The 22,146-nt window shown below is 35.6% G+C and overlaps 1 protein-coding gene across 7 annotated transcripts in view; it reads right to left on the bottom strand.

Moving 5' to 3' along the window:
- DIAPH2 (diaphanous related formin 2) overlaps window positions 1–22,146 on the bottom strand; it is a 189,308-nt gene that overhangs the window by 133,844 nt on the left and 33,318 nt on the right. For all 7 annotated transcript variants that reach the window (XR_013938807.1, XM_080553621.1, XM_080553622.1 and 4 more), the window contains 9 exons: window positions 21,905–22,013; window positions 18,746–18,856; window positions 17,292–17,410; window positions 16,781–16,897; window positions 15,692–15,810; window positions 14,198–14,262; window positions 12,272–12,376; window positions 9,238–9,819; window positions 5,913–6,027 (listed from right to left, as the gene is read on the bottom strand). Coding sequence is in view for 6 of the 7 variants with exons in the window: in XM_080553621.1 (XP_080409747.1) it covers window positions 5,913–6,027; window positions 9,238–9,819; window positions 12,272–12,376; window positions 14,198–14,262; window positions 15,692–15,810; window positions 16,781–16,897; window positions 17,292–17,410; window positions 18,746–18,856; window positions 21,905–22,013 (1,442 nt within the window). In the remaining variant the exon portion in view is untranslated. The remainder of the gene's footprint in view (window positions 1–5,912; window positions 6,028–9,237; window positions 9,820–12,271; window positions 12,377–14,197; window positions 14,263–15,691; window positions 15,811–16,780; window positions 16,898–17,291; window positions 17,411–18,745; window positions 18,857–21,904; window positions 22,014–22,146) is intronic.

Below are 22,146 nucleotides of genomic sequence, written 5' to 3'. Positions count from 1 at the left end.
AGGGAGATACCAAAGTTAGGACTGGACAGCCACCTGTATTTTCCTATTATAACTGCTAAAGCAAGACCATATTAAGATAAGCCATTTTTTATATTTTGTTACGTACTACATTATACTTATAAAAATTTAATATCTTGTTCAATTATAGTTTATGCACAACTTGGTATTTTCTCTTGTCCTTTCTCACTCACACTCAATAAAGTAAAACAAAAAACAACCCACAACTCAGGTATTAAAATCTTACCTCAATCTTCAAAACACGCATCAAAATGACTGTTGAATTATATTTTAAAAGCCTAATTATAAAGAAGCTACAGAACCCTGATTGAGAAGTTTTCCCTTGAGGTGAGTTGGATAGATAATGAATTCTGTACTGGAACAATCCCAGTAGTTACAGACTATTATGTACTAATTACTACCTTTACAGATCTACTGTACACATAATTAATTTCTTCAGAGTACCACTATCATTCTTGACTGGCAAAATACACAACCTAAATTACAAGAGCCAGAAATTAACATGATCCTTTAGGGAGAAGGCATTAACTTGCTTTGTAGTGTTTTGCAATTAGTCTATCAATCAAACAGTAAAAAGTCATTTTGATAGCAGCAGGGCATATACGTTGGATACTGTCACATTATAAGAAAACTTAACCATAACATTTTAATCTTTTACTGTTACCCAATATACAATTGTGCCTCAAATATTCACAAAATTAAACAACACATGGAGCTCTTGAGATCATGTTCCACAAAGCACCACAGATACCATACTGCTGCTGATGTTCCTTTTCGTCATGCACATAGCTGACCATATAGTTTTATGTCAGTTAAAGGGATGAAAGCAAAATTCAAAAAACTATTTCTCTAGTTGAACAACAATGATTTGATTATATGCTTTGACAGATTCGCTATTAGGAAGGTTCTTGCCAAGAACACTAAAAAATAAAAAAGTCTTGACATATAATCAAGCTCTTCGTCCAGCCCAGCCCGTCCAAAACAACAACAAAAATTAGTAGCCCAAGCTTACAGAAATGTGTAACGACTGGATTAATAAACTAAGCGTAAATTCTTGTTGAACTTCATTAAAATATTTCCCTCTCTAGAAAATTGTTAGTCATTTAATCAAAAGTGCATTCATTTTTTAATTCTAAAATTTTAGTAGTGGGACAATCTCTGTCAAAAAGGTGTCATTCTTAGTTCACAATGCACCTCAGTATTCCACTGTACATCAACAGAAATTAATTACTTCCTTAAAATCACTTAACAGGCTCGTAAGGACAAGATGCATTTATTTGATCTCTTGGATCTCCTCACTTGACCTAAGAAACACTGCAGAGTTAACACTATGTAATCCAGCTAAGGAGGATGACTCATTGAATTAATTTCACATCCTCTTGATACTCCTTAATACTACTTTATAAAATTCTGGGTGATATTAGATCATCTTTTGCTATTAACCAAGTTAAAAGGAAAAAGTAACTAGTTAGAAACTAATACCTTCTCTACCCTTTTTTTCTGTACAGTGTACAGCTACACAAGGAAATAAACACGCATTTGTGTGTTTAATTGCCACCTACAGTCCAGAGACTGTCCTAATTCTTAGTATCACCCAACTTTATAACAACAGTTGCCCATTCATTTTCAAGTATACCCAATATGAAATTATTTACTTGCAAAAACGGTCCATGAGACTGTAATCATCATCCCCACCTCTACATCTGGAAGCACAATTCCAAGCTCATAATGTTTATCTTCAATGAAAATTTGAAGCCCTGGAGTCCATTCATCACAAGCCCTTAAAAGGTATTCAAATCATATATATTTCTTTTGAAGAAAACTGAAAATCCTTCAAGACTGTACTGAGACAGGGATAATTGGATATCAGTTAACTTACATCAAATCCCAAGATCTCAAAACCTTGGGAAGTCTTACAGACAAAGCTATTTAATGATTCCTTTGTTCCCTGCACAATGCCTATTTTCATGTTTGGGCTTCATAACTGATTTTACAGACTAAATACTGCAGTTTGACTATTAGTAGTAATTTAAACCTAATTAAAGACATTCTACACTGTGCATGCATATTAAACATTTAACATCACAATAGCAAGCAAAGATTTTAACCTTATGCTTACCCTTTAAAAGAAAACTTGTATCTAACTATATTTAAAATAAAATTATTTTACCAGCAAGGGAACATTCCTTTTTGTTTCTGGTGCTGTGTGGTTAAATACTCCTAAATTTCTAAGCAGCTAAGTAACAAATGTAATACTTGTTTAACTAACAAAAAGTATGCTTCAGTGGTATACTGTTATGACTTATTTTTCCCTAAGGTCAGTTTTCCGAAAGTACTGCTTCCTTGAAAACAGGTGGTGCTCAGATAATGAGGAAGCATAGAGAATCTTGGTGAGAACCAAGATTAAGTTACTCCTGGAGTACCTTAAAACAACATCATGTTAAACAAGGGCGGGGGGAAGGAAGCAAAATGTCATTTTCCTTGTCCCATAGAATCATGGATAGAATTTAAAGGTTTAATCAAGTTTGAGTGCTGCAACCTTGGAGGAATATGCAACTTATTAGTAAGTGTATATCATTTGTTTCACTTCAGTTACTACTCCCACAGGCATTCCAAAATCCCATGAAATACAAGACAATAAACACTAAGTCATCAGAATAAGTTTTTAAAGATTGTCAGTTTTCTCCTGCTCACCTATGTATTTGCTTTACATGTTGACTGTGCTCTCTAGAGAAAATAAAATGCATTTCTATTTGCATTTCTTTAATTCTCCTGTAATATACAAGTAGATCACACCAAACAAATGGGACTAAAGCAGAGAAAAAATTGACTCTAGATTATCCTTAAAATTAATATTCAGATGGTTAATGTGATGCCTGTGTTTTTTAAGGCAAAGGGTGAGAAAGAAGAATGCTGATTATTATTTTAAGGTTTCTCTTTGCAGATAGCAGTTTAAGAAGGCAGTTGCTTGTGAGATGCAATAATTTCAGCATATGCTACTACTAGATACTCTGAAACTCCTCAACTTCTAGTAGCTTTTTAAGTCTCAAAGTAAAGCTGAATTCAAAGAAAGAACAACGTAACTTTCTCTACTACCCGACTAAATAGAAGTACATTAAATAGGTGTTTAAATAACCTGTCCTGGGCAATAGGCAGTAACTTCTCCGAAAATAGTAGGTAGCCCATGTGAAAATTGGCTGATATAATTATTTAATTTATGACAGAATAAAAAAAGATGGCTCAAGGTAGCAACACCAATGTAGTCTTCTTATTTCTACCAGCCTTTGTCATGGCATGTTATTTTCTACAACCATTAAATGAGAATGGCAAAAGGAATAACAGGAAAACTATCTGCAAGGCTATCACCAAGTTAACCTATGTAGAGAATTTCTATTGCTTCTTGTTCTATAACTGTGCAACTAGGTCAACACGAATTTTCTCCCATGAAGCCGACAGCTATGTCATAATTTCAGAAGAGTTTTTTCAACATTTTTAATGAAGTGGCTTTTTCAGGAATTCAGAAACATTTCTTCAGATTGCTGATGAAAGGATTCAGCTTAAGGCAGAAGTTTGTCATTTTCACTTAGAAGGTTCTCAATCCATTTCAAATATCTGCTGCCATGTGCTTTTTCCTTGAAGGTTTTCTTGGTTTGCTGTCACACCCAAATCAGTGGCAAACTCCACATTATTTTAACCAGATGGCAAAACTATGTATCGTTTTTCTGAATTATCCCTGTAATTCAGACAACAGCCAGGAAATCACATACCCCTAAGTACAATACAAATTCATTCTAAAAGTAATAAAATCCTATTGTAATTGACAGACAGGGATTCTAGTTGAAGTTCAAACAGAAGACAAACTACAATCAAAATACAAGGCATCACATGAAATGTTCATTCTCAAAGCCAAAAAGTTTAAGTAAAAACCGCAACACAAAAATACTTAACATCAGTACACACATTCACTTCAAATTCCTAAATGTTTGTTTGCTCACTCAGATTTGGCCTACAAATACTTGATCATCTGACTTGAACATCTGCCTCCATTCAGCTTTCAGAATTCCACATCCCTCAAGTATATCATATTCTAACTTGTTGACAAATGGATGAAAGATCTGTGGCTAAATCACAAATTCATTCTTTAACTACCCACCACTTTTTCAATTCTAATTTGTTGGGCTTCCTCATTAGCTCCTGATTAAGTTATTATTAAACCATACTTCAACTGTACTTGCTCCTTTTCAATGTCTGAAACAAATTGCTGATAAATGGCCACATATGAACTACCGATCACTTGTTCACCGTAATCTACGGTTAATGATAAGACTTCAACAGACTACATGCAGCTTCATAAGTACTCAAAGGCCATCTGAAGGCTGTAAAAAGTTCAAGATAGCATTAAGTAGTAGATTTGTAACCAACAATCAGTTGTCCATAACTGCATTCCTGACTCAAGATATAAATATTAACACATTATTTCCTACCAAAATAAGTGTTTGAAAAGTTAAGGATTTTTTTTTGTTTTAAATCTAGAAGCATTACCAAAAAAGCTATTTACATGACACATTGAGCAGCCAGCCTCACGTGGACTTGACACAAGCTCCAGCGTAGTTCTCTCTAATAGAGAAACAGAGCTATTCCTCATTGCATTCCACCAAAAATTAGTATAGTACCTGATGTTTCCCACGGTATTATGCAAAGTTTAAAGAGTGTGTGTGCACACATTCAACCCACAGAAAACTATCCTTACATGTTGTTCACCAACGCCAGTAACAGTGTAATTTATCTTTAGCAGTATATAGCTTTGGGGGAACATGCTTCTCAGATTATACACAACATGCATTTAAAAACTAATTTGATGGCTGTCTTGTAAGAAGCACTTTTTTTAAATGAGAGCTGCATATAATAAATATTCCACATTAAAAAAAAAAAAACAAAACATGAAAGCAAAGATAAAGGAGATGTATGTCTGCAAAACATGCTACAGACAGACATGAAATTTATCTAGTCTGAGCTTTAAGCCAACCAAGAGTTGGCTGTAGTTGCTACGTATCAATGAAACTTGTGTGACCAGTCACACACCTGTAGTGGAAGAAGACTCTGAGGAGACAACCCTGCAAAAACTGTGTGTCTTTGAGACTCAGAAGAAAGAAGTGATTGACCACAAGTGTTGCAAATAATTCTGAACTTACCTTCACAAATAGGGAGCAACAGTGTAGCCTCTGTTCTAAACAAATGGCTCTATCACCTGATCGGACCAAGCAGTTATTTAACTGTTTGTCCCCAGGTTAAAAGCACACAAACAAAAGACGACAACAAAAACCACACCCCAACAACACTCAAAATCTTAGAAGAGAACAATGGTTTCAACTCGCAGATTCCAGAATCATGGCATTAGGCATATTACAGGAGTTGTCATTTAACTGCATGTTGTAATAGCTAGATTCTAAGTCTCATTTTCAGTTGTGTGGGATTTTCATTTACCACAGTGGTACAAATAAGCACATTTTTATTACACATGAAACCCTTCCCAGGTGATCAAGAAGAACCTGACAACTTGCACTCTGTGAAGCTAGGCGTATTAATGCAGATGAGCATGATGCTAGTATTAGAATTTGAATATAGATCAGGATTTAATTTGAAGATTCAACCTGTCTAGAACATACTAGGCAGATTTGGAATGCATTATTACATAAGGTTGTTACCACCCAAGGCCATGAAGTGAGAGGGACACAATTCCTGTAACAGATGACAATGCTTAAATACACATTGTAAATCATCTTCCTACTCTAGAAGTATTGTATAATTCTATAGCATTGCACAAAGCATAAAAAGACCACCACTGCAGCTTTAAACTTAATAAAAGCATGAGACAAAGTAAAAGAAGAACATACCTTTAGCCTGTGTTCCAAAGGTGATTGCCAATTTTGCAAATAATTCTGGACTTTCAAATTTATCTTCTTCAGCTTTTACCCAAAAGCTGTTTTCTGCTATTTCTTGGGGCTCAACCTGAAACAGAAATGTCATTTCCAAAGTTAATAACTCATACTTTTAATAGCCAAATTAAAGCCAACTGCACAGGACTGTTGCGATAACTGGACTGAAATGCATTTAGTTATGTTCTATGTATTATATGTTGTATTAAAAAATAAGAATTCTTAAAGAACACATTCAAACAAAAATTGTTGTGTAGGTTCAGGGCAGTTTAGAAGATTTTATTTATTTTTCTACGATCAGTTGAGCATTGACCAACACCCCCAGACCCTTTTCCTCTGCACAGCTTTTGAGCCACTCTGCCCCAAGCTTTTAGTGTTGCATGGGGTTGTTGTGGCCAAAGTGCAGGACCTGGCATTTAGCCATGTTGAACCTCATCCCATTGGCCTCTGCCCATAGATCCAACCCCTCCAGGTTCCTCTGCAGGGCCTTCCTACCCTCCAGCATATCGACACTTCCCCCCACCTTGGTGTTGTCTGCAAACTTACTGAGTGTGCACTCAATAGATGTTATACACAATTATGAAGTAACTCAAATTCTTCTCTTTGATGCAAAGAACAGTGGCTACACTGATCAAAGAGAAATTTTACAGAAATATGTATCTAATCATACATGTATACCTGTGTAACTTCTTCCACACCATCCCCCAACAAAGTTATGTTTCAACAAGTAACAATGGTCACATGTTGGCAAATCAGAAACTACCCTTTTATTTCACTGTTCATGTAGATGCTTATATTTTAAGATTAAAAAAAAAAAGTTTGCATAAGTATAAATAATATAAATGGGTTAGATTCTAATAGCTCACATTCAGTGCAAGATAATGGTGCCCAAATATTTCACTTAAGCAGTCCCATAGCTCCTCCCAGTGGCCACAACCCTGCCCTAGCACAGAAATAATTTGAAATCAACGAATATTTGAGATCAATAACTTAAGTATCATTGCAGCACAGATATCGACATTCTCTGAACATAAAACTAGATTAGACTTAAACAGCATGGAAGCTTTCCATATAAAATAGGATGCTGTTGGATAACTGCTAGTTGCAAACTACTTTAAAACTGTTCCTCAATGTTTGTATATAGTTATGCAACTCAATGCAAAGTTACAATTCATTGTTCACACGTAATAGAATGGTACCCCTTCTTTTCACCTCGATCATGACAGTTTTTCAGTCCACTTTGTCATGGATCAACAATACAAGCAACATTCTGCAGAAGAAAAATTCAGTGAGCATTCACTCACTGATCATACTCCATGTACCTCAGAACAGTCAAAGGGCCAAAATAGAAAGGAGGTAGGTACCTTCCACCATCTCTTGCTGTCATTACATAAATCCACCAAGCCTAGTAAACATCCTCTGAAAGTTTTCATGGAAACAAATAATCTCACTCAGCAATGTGCAACCCAGGGATTTTTTCAAAAAGAACTGTGTGAGAACTAAATTAGCTTCATGGATTACTCATCTGCCAAACATCAAACAACTTCTGTCAAAAAATCTCATTTAAAAACTCACATACTACACTGTATCACCTGTACTTGTAAAATAAATGGGGAGGGACATTAGCTTCACAACTCTACCAGTCAAATGACTCTACCGGTTAAATATTAAAACTGCCTACTGCTAAATCCAGTACAGTAACAACTTTAAACAAAACTAGATATCTAAAAAAATATTTAAATTCAGAATTAAAAAAAGCATCTCTTCAATACTAACAGTAGCAACTGATACGATGTAACACCACTGTCTTTACTACCTTATGATAAGCTCTGCAATATCAGCGTAAACACGTGCCTTTCCCAGAGAAAGGCATTTATCTTAAAACCAGACTTATGAAAGATGCTGCTGTTAAAGTATGCTTTCTAGTACAACTATCATTGACAGGTAAGGCAATGAAAATCAAATTTCCTTTAAAACTTACAGAACATATCACAAGAAGAAAAATGTGAACACAAAATCATTTATTTCCTAATTAATGCTTTAATTTAAAATAAATTATTTATTCAGAGGACTTGTCTCAAAATAACACAACTTCCCATCAAGACATCTGTCCTCACAAGAAAATTTTAGTGGTGTAGGTCTGTATACTTATCACAGCAAGTAAGGATGTTGCTTTTCACTAGGAAAAATTCTTTCTCCAACGCCTTCCCAACAGTTTTTTGAGGGACTAGTCAAGTTCTTACGTTTCATGAAAGGCTTTTGAAAGGAAACTAGAAAAAAAAACCACTATCAATGTTACCATAATGGTTTCCTTCAAACTTTTTTTTTTTTTTAAAAGAAATTCCTAGAGAGCATAACCAAAGCACTGTGCTGTTGAGACAATATCAGACCTAAAATTACACATTTTGGAAGCCTTATCCACTTTTAACTTGCCCTCAAAAAAGCGAACAAAAATATTATTTACTGCACATACAAAACACACAATTTATGACTCCAACAGACTGCTTAACCCATAGCAGACAAAAACAAAATCAGAGCTCTGCTTTGCAGTGTCTTCCAAAAATATCATTTAACCATTCGCACCAGGTTTTACTGCATTTTATTGCTAGAGACTTAATTTCTCTAAGTTCATCTCCTTTTGCAACATCCTTTCTTATTACTCAGCCACAGCTACTTCAATTAAGTAAACACAGTGGTAGTCATCCCTTGACTCCAGATCCCTCTGTCAACTGTCAGATTGCCAAGATTCATAAATGGCAATCTTCCCAACGGTTTTCTACCCAACTGTCAACTTCAAGATTCATTTCCCCAATCCTAAATACTAGTCATCTTTTAACTAACTCAATCTACTGAAAGTAGTAGTAACATGATTAAAGTATACACTTAAACTGTCTGATAACTTAAACCTACTTGAAACACAACATTTAACTTCTGAAGTTTTTACTTGGCAAACCAAGCATCAGTTACAGCTGAAGACATATAGAACCTATCTCTACAAGAAATTACTAAAAAAATTTCAGATCTGCTAGCTACTCATATCCCCAGAATACAGGATGCTCAGTATTAAATACTTTGAGTTTCCCCCATAAGATAAAGTGTCCTCGAAAACCAATACCAGCTGCATCACAACCAGTGCATTAGAGGTATTTTGGATAAAGGATTTAATGAATTCCCCGAACTTCATGAGTACTATCAGCTACCTAATGTAAAGCCTGACATGTTACCTTCTTCCTCAAAAGCCACTTTTTAATCAATGGGAGAAAAAAAAAACACTTTGTAATACCTTTGACCAGTTGATTCTCTTCATAGAGACCTCCAGCTTATATTTTTTCTTCTCCTTCATTCCATGTGGTAATGCTGGTATCACTGGAAAGGGAGCAAAAGGAACACCTCCAAGAGGTGGTGGCATAGGAGGCCCACCAAAAAGCGGTGGTGGAGGCGGCACTCCTCCACCCGGTAGCGGTGGCGGTGGAGGTGGCACTGCTCCACCAGGCAGTGGTGGTGGCGGAGGCGGCACTGCTGCACCAGGCAGTGGTGGTGGCGGAGGCGGAGGTGGCACTGTTCCACCAGGCAGTGGCGGAGGAGGTGGCACTGCTGTACCAGGCAGCGGCGGTGGCGGCGGCGGAGGAGGTGGCACTGCTGTACCAGGCAGGGGCGGCGGTGGCGGCGGAGGGGGTGGCACTGCTACACCAGGCAGCGGCGGAGGAGGTGGCACTGCTACACCAGGCAGCGGCGGAGGAGGTGGCACTCCTACACCAGGCAGCGGCGGAGGAGGAGGTGGTGCTGGAGAAGAAGGTGTCACATTCTCAGTTGATACTGGAGGAAGTGGTGCTACTTCTGTCTGTTGACTTCTCAGGACTGGACCCTGAAATTTAAAAGAGCAATCCTTTTCATTTGGGGAGGGAAGGAGGTTTAATATGAACTAGTCTACCTTGTAGTCTGCTGTACCTTAATAAAGTGAGAAATAGAACAATCCTCCTATTTAAATAAGAAGCCATAACAATAGATTACAATAGATTATACCATGTACCATAAAACTGCCAAGTAAACTGAATCACCTAGTATTTGTAAACAAAGAAATGGTTTCCATTTCCAAGACAATGTAGTAGTAGCACTAACATTTAAGAGAACAACATATCAATTTATAACTAATCAATGAAATAAAATAATTTCTCCACTCAGGACATCCTGGAGAGCTGTGGCAAAGATGGTAATAACCACATTTAATTTTAATAACACTAAACTGCTGGTGGAACGTTTTTGAACGAAATCACTGAAGCAGCTAGGGCAGTACAAGAGTTGTTATAACTATCCTGACACCTTGTGTGGACACAGGGGTGGGGAGTGAGACAACCATGCTTGGTTTTAAAACTGTCTGCACTTGTTTCTTCAGTGATAGGAAGGAAAAAAGAGCACTTGCAATATCCATTCCAATAAATTATTATAGTGCCAAATTCACAGACAATTGTCTTTTAATAATGGTTTAAAAACAGTTTCTGGAGATATGCACAAAATGCCACATGAGCTCATATTCTAAATCCTCTACATACTAACTAATCTTTTGTTGCAAAATCTTTAAGTAATGTAGGCTTTTCATTTAATCTAATTTACATACTCTTTCCATGCCCAATTTTTTACTGTTTCTACTTTAATGAAACCAAGAGTTTGTCAAATTTCCCCCCCCAAAAAAAATACCATGCTGAAAAGAAATTAAGTGCATCTAGAAATAAATGCCATCACATTCTACGTTAGTTGAGATTGTAAATGGGAAGCATAACTCTAGAGAAAAAAAGGCATAGTTAAAAAAGGCAAAGTTAAGGTATATCACTTTTAAGTGTACCACTATTAATAATGAACTGTAATGTCTAGATAATATGAATTGTGTTCATGATATATGAATGATATATATATGATATATGATAATAGCAATGATATAGCTGGATTATTAACTGATTAGACTAAAAATAAATTCTTGGCTTTGCTTAAGGTATGTTTCTTTGGCCCATGAACTACGCAAGTGTACTATTACAATTGTAATGCAACAACTGGTGGAGAACTCATTAAAACTGATTGACAAATTTCAGTGTAACTGTCTTGTAGAGATCTGTAACAAACATTAAAGTGGGTACCAATGAGGCATGAACAGAAGCGTTTGTGAAGGAAAACAGCAATAGAAACCATAAGGTTTGTAACCACAAGTTACATGAATGACTTGCATTGAAAACTAGTGACACAATGAACAGCAATCCATCTGTTAAACACAACATAACATGTTTATATAAAGACAAGAAAGCCTGTGCTGTGAAAAGGCTACAGCACAGATTATTTGTCAGAAAACGACCAGCATGTAGACAGCAAAAGGATGGCAACCAGGTTATAACACAACATATGCTATTCCTCCTCTTCTAATCCAAACAGGAAGTAAGACCACAGTTATTAAGGTACCCACAATTAGAAAAAGTACAACAGGCAGGCCCTGGCTAATGCTCAAGGAATGGCAAATTAGCTAGAGTGAGGCAAAAGGATCAAACCATAACAACTGCTGGTTGCCACAGGCCTGTCTAAAACCCCACTCATCATTAAACAAGAACCTCCTAATAGATGTAATGACAAGTGAACACAGAGCATCTCTTGCTTTCCACCTCACAGGTGATCCTGGAGAGATAATCTGGACATACAGTTTTGGTACCTGTGAGCAAAACTTATGAAGAAATGAATTCAAGTAAAATCAGCTTGGCTGAAATTATGTATCACCTTCCCCTTCCATGAGGTCTTGCATTTTTTGTTACATTTATCTCTGAGATTGTACAAAACTACTTTAACATTATTTTAGAAAAGGCTATAGCCTGATATATGGAGTTCAAAAAAGAGATTTATTATCAGACTTCACTTGCATGCACATTCTGAAAGGTATTTATGTTATACATGCACAGCTATCATGATTTCTACCTCTGCAATTCAAATATAAAGCCTTCTGAAAAAAAAAAAAACACTTTCTGCAAAACATATAGAAGTAGTGATATTAAAGCATAAACAACAAGGAAAAAAATGTCAGGCTAAATTCAAACTTTTCATAGCCTAAATATTTTTTTTCTCAATAAAGCAGATATCTATGACAGATTTTGAACACACTGCTATTTGAAAAAGGCTACTTCCATTAAATAGCTTTAGTAGTTTATACTGCTTAAAAAACAAACCAATACAACTATAACACACATTTCAAATTCTGTAGAAAGAATATTCTCCAAGACATTTTCCTCTTGATTCTGTAAAAACAGTTTTCAATTGAAGAACTTAATGTAATTCAGTTTTATTACCTGTGTTCGTAGCTGTTTGATTTCTGTTTCAAGTTCTTTGATTTTCTCCTCTCGTTTCTGCAGTTCCGCTTGTGCCTCCTGTCGAGCTGTGAACTCTTCATCAAACTGTAACAATTAATCATCATCACAGAAGTGTTTGTCCATTTTTGTTCACACTAGATATTATAATTTCAGGAATTCTTTGAACAATAACACATACAGACCAATAGATTGCACTTTCAGCATTTAAAAAAATCGTTTTTTCAAGTATGCATTTTTTCTACTACGATATAATTTCTTCCATCAGTAAGTCATGGCACAGAATCATTCAGATTCAGCTGCTTATTACAGCTCTTAGTTCAACATTTTAACATTTAAACTCAAGTATACATCTCATACAGAAAGCTTAAATTTGGAGGAAGATGAGTACAGCTTTGTGGATGAGTATCATCCACAAGTCAATATACAAGGAGGCATCCAAGTAAGTCACTGATACTTGATACTACATTAGGGACTCTTGATGTCCCTATATAAAGTGGAAAAGTCCTATTTATAATATTTAAGTATAACTGTGAAAAATTCTTATTGTATTTTCATCCTGCTACTGTTTGCTAGGTTTAAGAAATTATTAGCATATACAAAAGCTTCTGTTAACTCACTCTTCCTCAGGACCAAACAACCAATCTCTAAGAACACATGTTGACTTGCACTAATAAAGTACATTCTGATGCAGGATTCTGTAGAGTAGCATTACAACAATTTGCCTTCTATAAAATTCAGACACCATAACTGTACTAAAAATGAAACCCCATTTAACACTGAAGAAAGAAAAATTGACAGTTTCACTGATTTCTTTTGAAATTCTTATTACATTCAAGAAAATATACTACCCTTTGGTATGCAAAAGGCTTTTTAGACTAAATAGTAAACATCAAAATTTTGAATGCTTTAGTATACAACACGATATACAAGTTTTAAGTACTATTGCAGCCAATATAGTGCATTGAGCATTTCATATCATTAAAGAGATTGTGATCAGTTGAGATTAACAAATTATCCATTGAATTCCTATTTCCTAGGTAATTTTAAAAGTAATTTGAGAAAACATTAATCAAGTTACTGTCAGCACAAATATGAACAGTGATAAAGCAGAAGGATAAGCATCAATTTCTTCAGAAATACAAGAATTTTTATTACAAGAAGAACACTGAGCTGGAATTCTACAAAAGTATTTTAAAGGCCTAACCTCTTATGTTTCTGATAATATTTCAAGACTTCCCATAACTGAAATAAGGCTAAGTTATCAAGTTCCTAGTAAAAGAGAGCTGGACCAGAAGAAAGAAGTAGTTTGCAAAACAAGTTCCAAAATACCCTATAACGCTCAAATGTGAGTAATACGGAAAAAAGTTATTCTTCCCCATAACATAATACTTCATCTTCGGCATTATAAGGAGCTAAAGCAGTATTTTCGTGTAAGCATCTCCACAGTTAGAATTGATGCTTTTTGAAACATTGAATGACTCTGCTTTAGGTACGTTTACACAGGTTTGAAGCCAGCACTAGATGAAGAGCTATGACAACTCGTTCCTTCCCCCCTCACACACCGCCCTTTTAAAAAGCATTATTTAGTCAAACACCTAAAATGCAACATGTTTCGGGACAAAATAGTAGCAACTGGAAATCTTTTCCCATCAGTTATCTACAGGAGATTGATACAACTGAAAAATATTCACAGCTAATAGTAATCACCTGCTTTTGATTTTGGAGGAAGCTGGAATCTGAGCCTTGCACAGCCACACCCCCAGAGCTATTATCTGTGGAAGAACCTCCTGCCTGTGAAATTCGTTGCTTCCAAGTTTCCACTAAATTTCTACTGTGAAACAAGCCTACAGCATTCTTGTCAGACTTCTGTTCCCTAACTTAAAAAGAGTGGTGACAAGGACTTACTTTTCTGGAAAATTCTGCTGCCTTTTTTTCACTCTCTTCTACTTTCGCTTTGTCCACACATGCATCTGAAAGTTAAATTAATCAACACACAGAAGTCAGGTAAAACATCACAGCTCTAGGGTCCCTTCCAACTACAATTACACCATGACACAAAAGCAAGAGACAAAAGATAAAATGAATTACTAGGCTGATCTGACCAAACATTTGTTGAATTATTTTGATCAGCAAAATCTGTGACTATGAAAAAAAAGCAGTGAGAACACGACTACTTTTTTAAGTTGAAGATAAATAACTACAGCTGTTTTGTCTCCAACAGATTACAGTTTGCACATAATGATTTTTGCCCTTCTCTTCTAGATTAATCTACTCCTAAGTATGAGGTGAAAAAGGACTTCTACACTAGCATGAAGTAATAGTTACTTCTGAGTTTTCAATTCAGAAAGCCTCCTTCTGAGATAAGAAACCCAAAACTGAGCTGCTTCTGATTTTAGTAAAAGTCAGAGGTGAAGACAATTTGGACAGACTGTAAAGCAGGTTTCTTCACTCAGTGGCACAAAATACTTCTACTGACTTTTCATGGATGGTAAAAAATATAATTTTTATAAGTGAAACAAACAAAATTAACTGTATTATAAGTAGGAACTGGCATGGATAGACAAACCAGTTATTCCCTCAACTAGTAGGTCAATGGAAAAGATTTTGAGGTAAGATTAAGTGACCAGGTTCCTAGTCATAACTGAATAAAATACAGATACACAGATACACCTTTTTAGATATGGAAGTTACTTTTTCATAAAGCAATTCTTCCCCACCCCTCCAACGCAACCTGTACAACATCCTTTCTCACCTTCTCTTATCACATCACCAAAAAAGCTTTTCCCAAATGAAGATGTTCTCAAAGAGTAACTACTTCCTTATACGAAACATTTACTCCAGAGGATGCCACCATTTAAAGAACACAGTGTATTCCACCCATCTTAAGAAAACTTACAGCAACGCTTTTAAATGCTGTTAACTGCCATTTAATTGATATTGTATTATTCAGCTGCTTCTTTCCCAAATGACATAAAGAACTGCAGCACTGTGGATGTTCAACTGACTGGTTTAGCTTACTAAACCATCTCAAATACTTGGAAAATATTCTTAGAATTAACCCTATAACAATTAAAAATTCAGTAACAGTTAATATTGACATAATTTTTGGTATTTGTTACAGACTTGAAATTCATAAAATTTATGAAAAAGCAATTTTTAGTTAGCAAGACTATCGGATTCAGATATGTCAATACAACATTGGAGAAGAAAACTTCATCTCTGTCATTTATTAAAGGCTGCAGAGCTTAATCTGGCCTTTTCTACAAGTACACCTGTAACTTACATGCATATTTCTATGAAACTGAGAAAACTCACACAAGTTAACCTCAGACACCAGTACAGAAAGGAAAACGTACACTTTAGTAAAACACAATATAAGATTGCTTGTAGTATACAAACCAACAAGGTGAGTAAAATCCACATCCATTCTTCCTCTGCATTTAAAATCTGGGTCCATGCCACTAGAGTGCAATACTATCTGTGATACGCATTCTTCAATTATCTTGTAATACTGAGGTCTAACAAAGAACACATTTTACAAGACAACATGAACAATAATTTATGCAACAAGGAGTGGAAAATGGGGCAACTATAACTCCTAGTATAAGAATTTTACAATTGCCAGTAAAAGGATCAAGTCAAGTCTTATTTGTACGCTGGCTAATAAAGCACTATTACAACATTAACTACTTCAGTATTTTCAATATATGCTGCAGCAATTCTTTAGCACGTTATCAATACACTGAATTCCATCACTTGCAGAATTAGTTTACTGTTAAATTAATCAATCGATATTGTTGTCTAAATAACAGTATCAGGGTCCTGTAACATTAGAGAATTCTGTGCTCAGAACTGTTAGTTCTAACCAATGCAGGGTATTACACACCTCAATTCCACATTGCATTGAGTTTTCGAAGTAGGAAATGCTCAAGCCTGACCTGGCAGTATTCCAAACTTCGACAAAAAATTAAGATTTTGAAGATTTCTCAGGTTATATTTTACTTCTTAATTTCATTTTGCACATCAACTGTTTTTATCATTAACTTACAAGAAAACATTTCCTAAAACAAAAATTCTATACATAATACTTTTACATTGCTAAGACACAACGAGGTGCACGTACAGTAAAGAGAAGTTTACAGTGGAAAGAAGATGCAGAGCATCATGAAAGACTTTTGAATTACTAGTTATACAACTAACATAAGTTCATTGAAGCCCCAGAAGCTATCAAACTCAACTGAAGGGTCATGTGCTCAATAAATTAAGAGATTAGAGGATGAGGGTGCTAGAGGAAGTAAGGCTCAAGTCTTTTAAACAAGTATTATATTTAATATGATCTTTATAAAATTAACACTGAGCAGAAAAACAAGCATCATGTAACATATCAGCTACAGAGCAAACTACTCAGAAGTGATCACGAGCCACTCAATTTATTTTTATTCTTCCCCTTACCACCTCCAAATATCAACCCTGACAGCTGACTCTTACCTGACATAGTAATCATTCCTGATGAGAAGGAAGTGTTGGAGAATTGACAAAAAGTAGTTTTCAGAAGAAGTATCTTTCAACATATTATACAACAGGTGATATACTTCATTCATATCGGTGCAAACATTGTTAAGGAAATACAGGAATTAAAAATAAATAAATAAATAAAATTAAAAAATAAATATTTCTTCTTCTAACTTAGTTATCAAAACTTAATTTTCCTCAAAATTATAATCTTTCATGGATGTTATTTTATATCTTCATGTATCACAAAACAGAGTTTAGTTTAGTAAATGCTATTCACAACAAATTTAGTTCCTAATTACTCACATTTAAATCACAAATATTACTACTAATTTTCTAAGTAAGATTTTAACAAAAACAAGTGGAATGAGATGTGCCTGAGCAAGTCCCTGCAAAACACGCAACTGCGACAAATCAATTGCATGTAAAGCATTCTACCTTTAATAGTTATTAAACAATGTAATAACACCATTTCTACAAAGGATATTCCATTTCCGCTCTGATATCATGGAGACGATGTGACAGTTCAAGCAAGTCTTCTTCTTTGTTCTCATCAAACACTTTCAACTGAATATCAAGCTCTTCATTCTCCTTATCTTTCAAGGCCTATTGTTCAAGACAGTGCATCTTAATTTTGCCTTTTTTTCCTAAAGCAAGAATTCCACCACCACCACTCCTACCCCTACAAAGATTACATCACGGCAAAATCTAAGACATAAAGCTTAGGAGCAGAAAATACATATTTTAAAGAGGAAAAAGTTGTAACTCAGATATTTTTTAAATGTTACTGCACAGTTGAGGAAAGATTAAGGCATAGTATCGGCCAATAAGGCAGAACAATAAGCCAATATCAGATATAGGCTATAGAAATACGAAACTTTCTGATTGAGTTTTATTTTCTTAATGGAATACAGTTGACAGTTCAGATCTCATGTCAAAGCACAAGTAAATTTCAAAACATTAATGAAAGTGAATGTAAAAAGCCTAAACAAGTGTAAAAGACATGCTTACAAACTTTTAAAAGTTAATCTACAACACAGCACGAAAAGTATCTGTGGTATATTGAGAAACATTTACAAGTAAAACAACAGAGAAGAGAAACTACACACAACAAAAACTAGTATTTTGAGTAACGAAAAAAATTGGTTTCCTTGAAATAACACAAATAATTTCCCTAAAATACTTGAGAGCCAGGTTTAACTTCCTACTGGGCAAATCATAAAAACAAAAAACTAATTCAAAAGCCGTTAGTGTGAATGTACTTCATGCCCTAAATAAAAATGTGCCTGGAGTTGTCATAACTTGATACGTACAAACTAAATGTTAAATATATGTTTCTACTTTTGTTGTTGTTGTTTATGTATTCTGATTCTAATGTTTGAAAACCAGAGAAGCATACTACGAATACTCAGAGCATGAGACAGAACTCTGGATCCTCCTGAATTTTTCTTATTTCAGAATCCCTCTGCACTTCAATTTCTTGAAAAATAACCCATTCTACCATGTTTTCTATCATGATTTATTACAATTCAGTTCATCTGACACCCCACTTACCCCCCAATTCTTAAGTTCTAGAAGTATTCATTAATTGTGTAAAGACTAATTTTCAGTAGGTGTTAAAACACACACACACAAACAGCTCTTTAGGCTTTCAGAAGCGCTATAACAAATAAAGACAGCAGATCACATTCAAGTACAAACATGATATAAAACCTACGTACCCTGAAAAAATAGACATGTAAGTATCAGAAACCTTTTCAAAGCAAAAACTACAGTTGCATGAATTCAGACAAATACAAGCAGGTATGCCATAATTTCTCACATCTCCTGCATGCCTTCAGAATATATAAACAACAACATGTCAATGAAGCAATCAGTTATTCTTCAACAATCTCAGGTAGTTGGCTATCATCAATTCCAATCAATATACAAACTACGTACAGGCAATATTTTCTTCAGGCCACAGCGTAAAAACTCATTTCTCAAGTGTATCCTGAAATCAAGTTCTTCTGGAGATGTAACAAGGGCATTGATGAGCTGCATGCAGGCTACCTGTTATTGGAAATACAGGAAAAAAAACTTTTAGTACGCATACAAATGAAAATAAATACTTATTGTCTTTGACTATTTCAGTTTACTCTATAAAAAACAAGTAGCAAGAGATTGATATTGTCCATTACATTGTACGCAGGCAACAGTTTGACTGACTTTGGCTAGTCAAACATCAAATACTGTCCTGCTTTCATATTGTGAGTACTTCTGCTACTTCAACGTGGTATCGGGTGTAAAGGATTAAACAATTTCAGAAAGCTATTACAACGCTACAGTTCCACGCTGCAAGTCCTCTTCTTCCTTAGTACATGCTAATTTGAAAACAACCTGTTTTTTTTACAGTACTCAGAAATCATTTGAAAAAAACACACACTAAATATTTTGCATCAGCAGGTGTCTTTTCTACTCCTGCACCTCATTTTTGCAAAATGCCTGAAGTTTCAGACTATGGGCTAATGCTTTAATTGAACAGCTGTGCACTTGAATTAATTTTAAAACAGGTACACAATATCATAATGCCAAAGTGCTGACACACATTATAAGATGAAAACAGGACTCCAGGGAAATACCATGTTTAGAAAGAACTGTTAACTGCAAATAGAAGTAGCATTAGGGTAGACATAAATAAACAAACAATTGCTTCAGAGAAAAAAATCAGATAAATACACCCTTCTAATTTTAATTACATTCACTATTTAGTTTTAATGGAACATCCTATGGAGCCTTAATTTCTATTAAAACACTTTCAAAGACACTCCCTTTATATAGCTGCATCATCTGATAATGTAGTATCATCACATTTGCTTCAATGATTCTTATTATGTTACCAAGACACGACTTAACAAGCCAAAAGTACAAGTCCAATCAGAAATTAATAGAGAGTAAAGGTGCCATCTGCTGTGATTGCTTTTGCCAGAAGAGATGTTGGCTTAATGACTTGTGCCATACATTACAAGTGAAGAACAGTTTTGCCAGAAACAAGTTAATGGGTCTTACGATTGTATATTCATTGAAGCGTAAACATAGTTTGGGGGTGGTTTTTTGTTCGGAGGGTGTTTTGTTTTGGGTGCTGTTTTTTGTTTTGTTTTTAAATCAACACGGTCAAGGTTGGAGTTATCAAAATGAATTTCTTCTGTGATAACATCACTATTAATTTAACAAGCATGCTTAAGATGCAATCTGATTACATAGTACCAAAACAAAGGCAACCAACCATTTCAGTTTAAAATGCTTTCAAAAAGTTAACATGTTTATTAGTAGTAGAAAGATAAACGTCAATCTCCATTTCATCTTAGGCTTTCAGGAACACCCACCCATGTTCATGGTAGCTAGCATTTTAAAGCATTTCCACCTACATTTCATAGTTATTCTAAATTATTAGTATTATGAAGTAATTTGCTTATTTATGACAACATGACTAAAAACCCTGGGGAAAAAAAGAGTAAGTATATTTCATAACTTACTTCTCCAAGACTGTACCTTTAAACAATAGAAATAGTTTTAACTGATCCCAGTACAATTGTGTTGCATGTGGGTTTCTCCCTATCACAAACTAGACAAATTTTTATGCTATTTCTGCTGAAGAGTTTTAAATTCCATACTTTTGAGTAATCTAACCTCTACTATTGCACTTTTCCAAAAAGATTTTCTGGGTAGATATTTTCAAAATTGACAAATTTCAAAACAGAATACATACTCCATTTTGTGGATACTATGACCAAATTGCTTCTAAGAAATACGTTTTACCCAAGTTCATACAGCACTGCTTCAAAGCAGATGTCATCTATAGAAACTTGCTGAACACCTAATCAGCTCCAAAACATGAGTTTCTGATGGTAAATTAAGACTCCTGTAGCTGACATATATGATCTAATAATGGATAAAGGGATCCCTTCCATGCAGTTAACGGATGCACGGTTAAGGGAATTGAGTGCACCCTCAGTCTGCAGACAACACCAAGTTGGGGGGAAATGTCAATCTGCTAGAGGGTAGGAAGGCCCTGCAGAGGGACCTGGACAGGTTGAGCAGAGGCCAATGCGATGAGATTCAACATGAGCTAAGTGCCGGGTCCTGCAGTTTGGCCACAACAACCCCACGCAGCGCTACAGGCTTGGGGCAGAGTGGTTGGAAAGTTGTGCAGAAGAAAAACATCTGGGGTATTGGTTGACACTCACCTGAACATGAGTCAGCAGTGTACCCGGGTGGCCAAGAAGGCCAACAGCATCCTAGCTTGTATCAGGAATAGTGTAGCCAGCAGGACCAGGGAGATGATCGTCCCCCTGTACTTGGCTCTAGTGAGGCTGCACCTCGAGTGCTGTGTTCAGTTTTGGGCCCCTCACTGCAAGTCTTATGAGGAACTGCTGAGGGAACTGTGGGTGTTTAATCTGGAGTAGAGGAGGCTCAGGGGAGACCTTATTGCTCTCTACAACTACCTGAAAGGAAGATGTGGGGAACTGGGGGTCAGCCTCTTTTCGCAGGTAACTAGTGATAGGACTAGAGGGAATGGTCTCAAGTTGCGCCATGGGAGGTTCAGGTTGGAAATGAGGAGACATTTCTTCTCAGAAAGAATAGGTAGCCATTGGAATGGGTTGCCCAGTGGAGGTGGTGGAGTCACCGTCCCTGGGGGTGTTTAAGGAAAGGTTGGACATGGTACTTAGGGACATGGTTTAGTGGGTAATATTGGTGGTAGGGGGATGATTGGATTCGATGATCTTGGAGGTCTTTTCCAACCTTAACAATTCTATGATTCTTTCACAGACTTATTACTTGAGCACTAGATCTGGCATCAAAGAAAACGAGTATCGGTGATTCTTTTATATTCATTCTTTGTCATTCTGTTTTTGGGACGAGAAATTTTTATGTTTCACACAGTTGACAAAATCTACTATCAGCAGGTCTTTTCTATTTTTCCTCTTTTAGTAAACCCTGGGGTAACAGTAGTAAATAGTTTTCACTGGTAAATAATTTAAAGATTGTTAAATAGTACACAGTCTTTTAGTATTTCAGATTTCTTAACTATTGGTAAGCATATAAAAAAAGTAAACCCACCTGCAGTTGTAAGAATTCATGATTCTCCAGTCCTTCAACAATCTGAGAAAAGCGTTCCCTGTTGTTCCTCTCAGCAGCAGTTGTTATAGCTCCTAAAAGCTTGTCCAGCCTAAGAGAAAGATGAACTGTCAAAACATATACAACTGCCAACACTGTCATTTTAAAGATGTGTAGCCTTTATTTATGCAACGCAAGATTTTAGTGCAGTTGTAGATAATCTGAAAGCATTTATCTATATTCAT

Source organism: Anser brachyrhynchus, assembly GCF_964034855.1.
Source record: "Anser brachyrhynchus genome assembly, chromosome: 13".
Classification (NCBI taxonomy): Eukaryota; Metazoa; Chordata; class Aves; order Anseriformes; family Anatidae; genus Anser; species Anser brachyrhynchus.
Note: the sequence above shows the minus strand (reverse complement) of the source record. Positions and strands in the feature narration are given on the sequence as shown.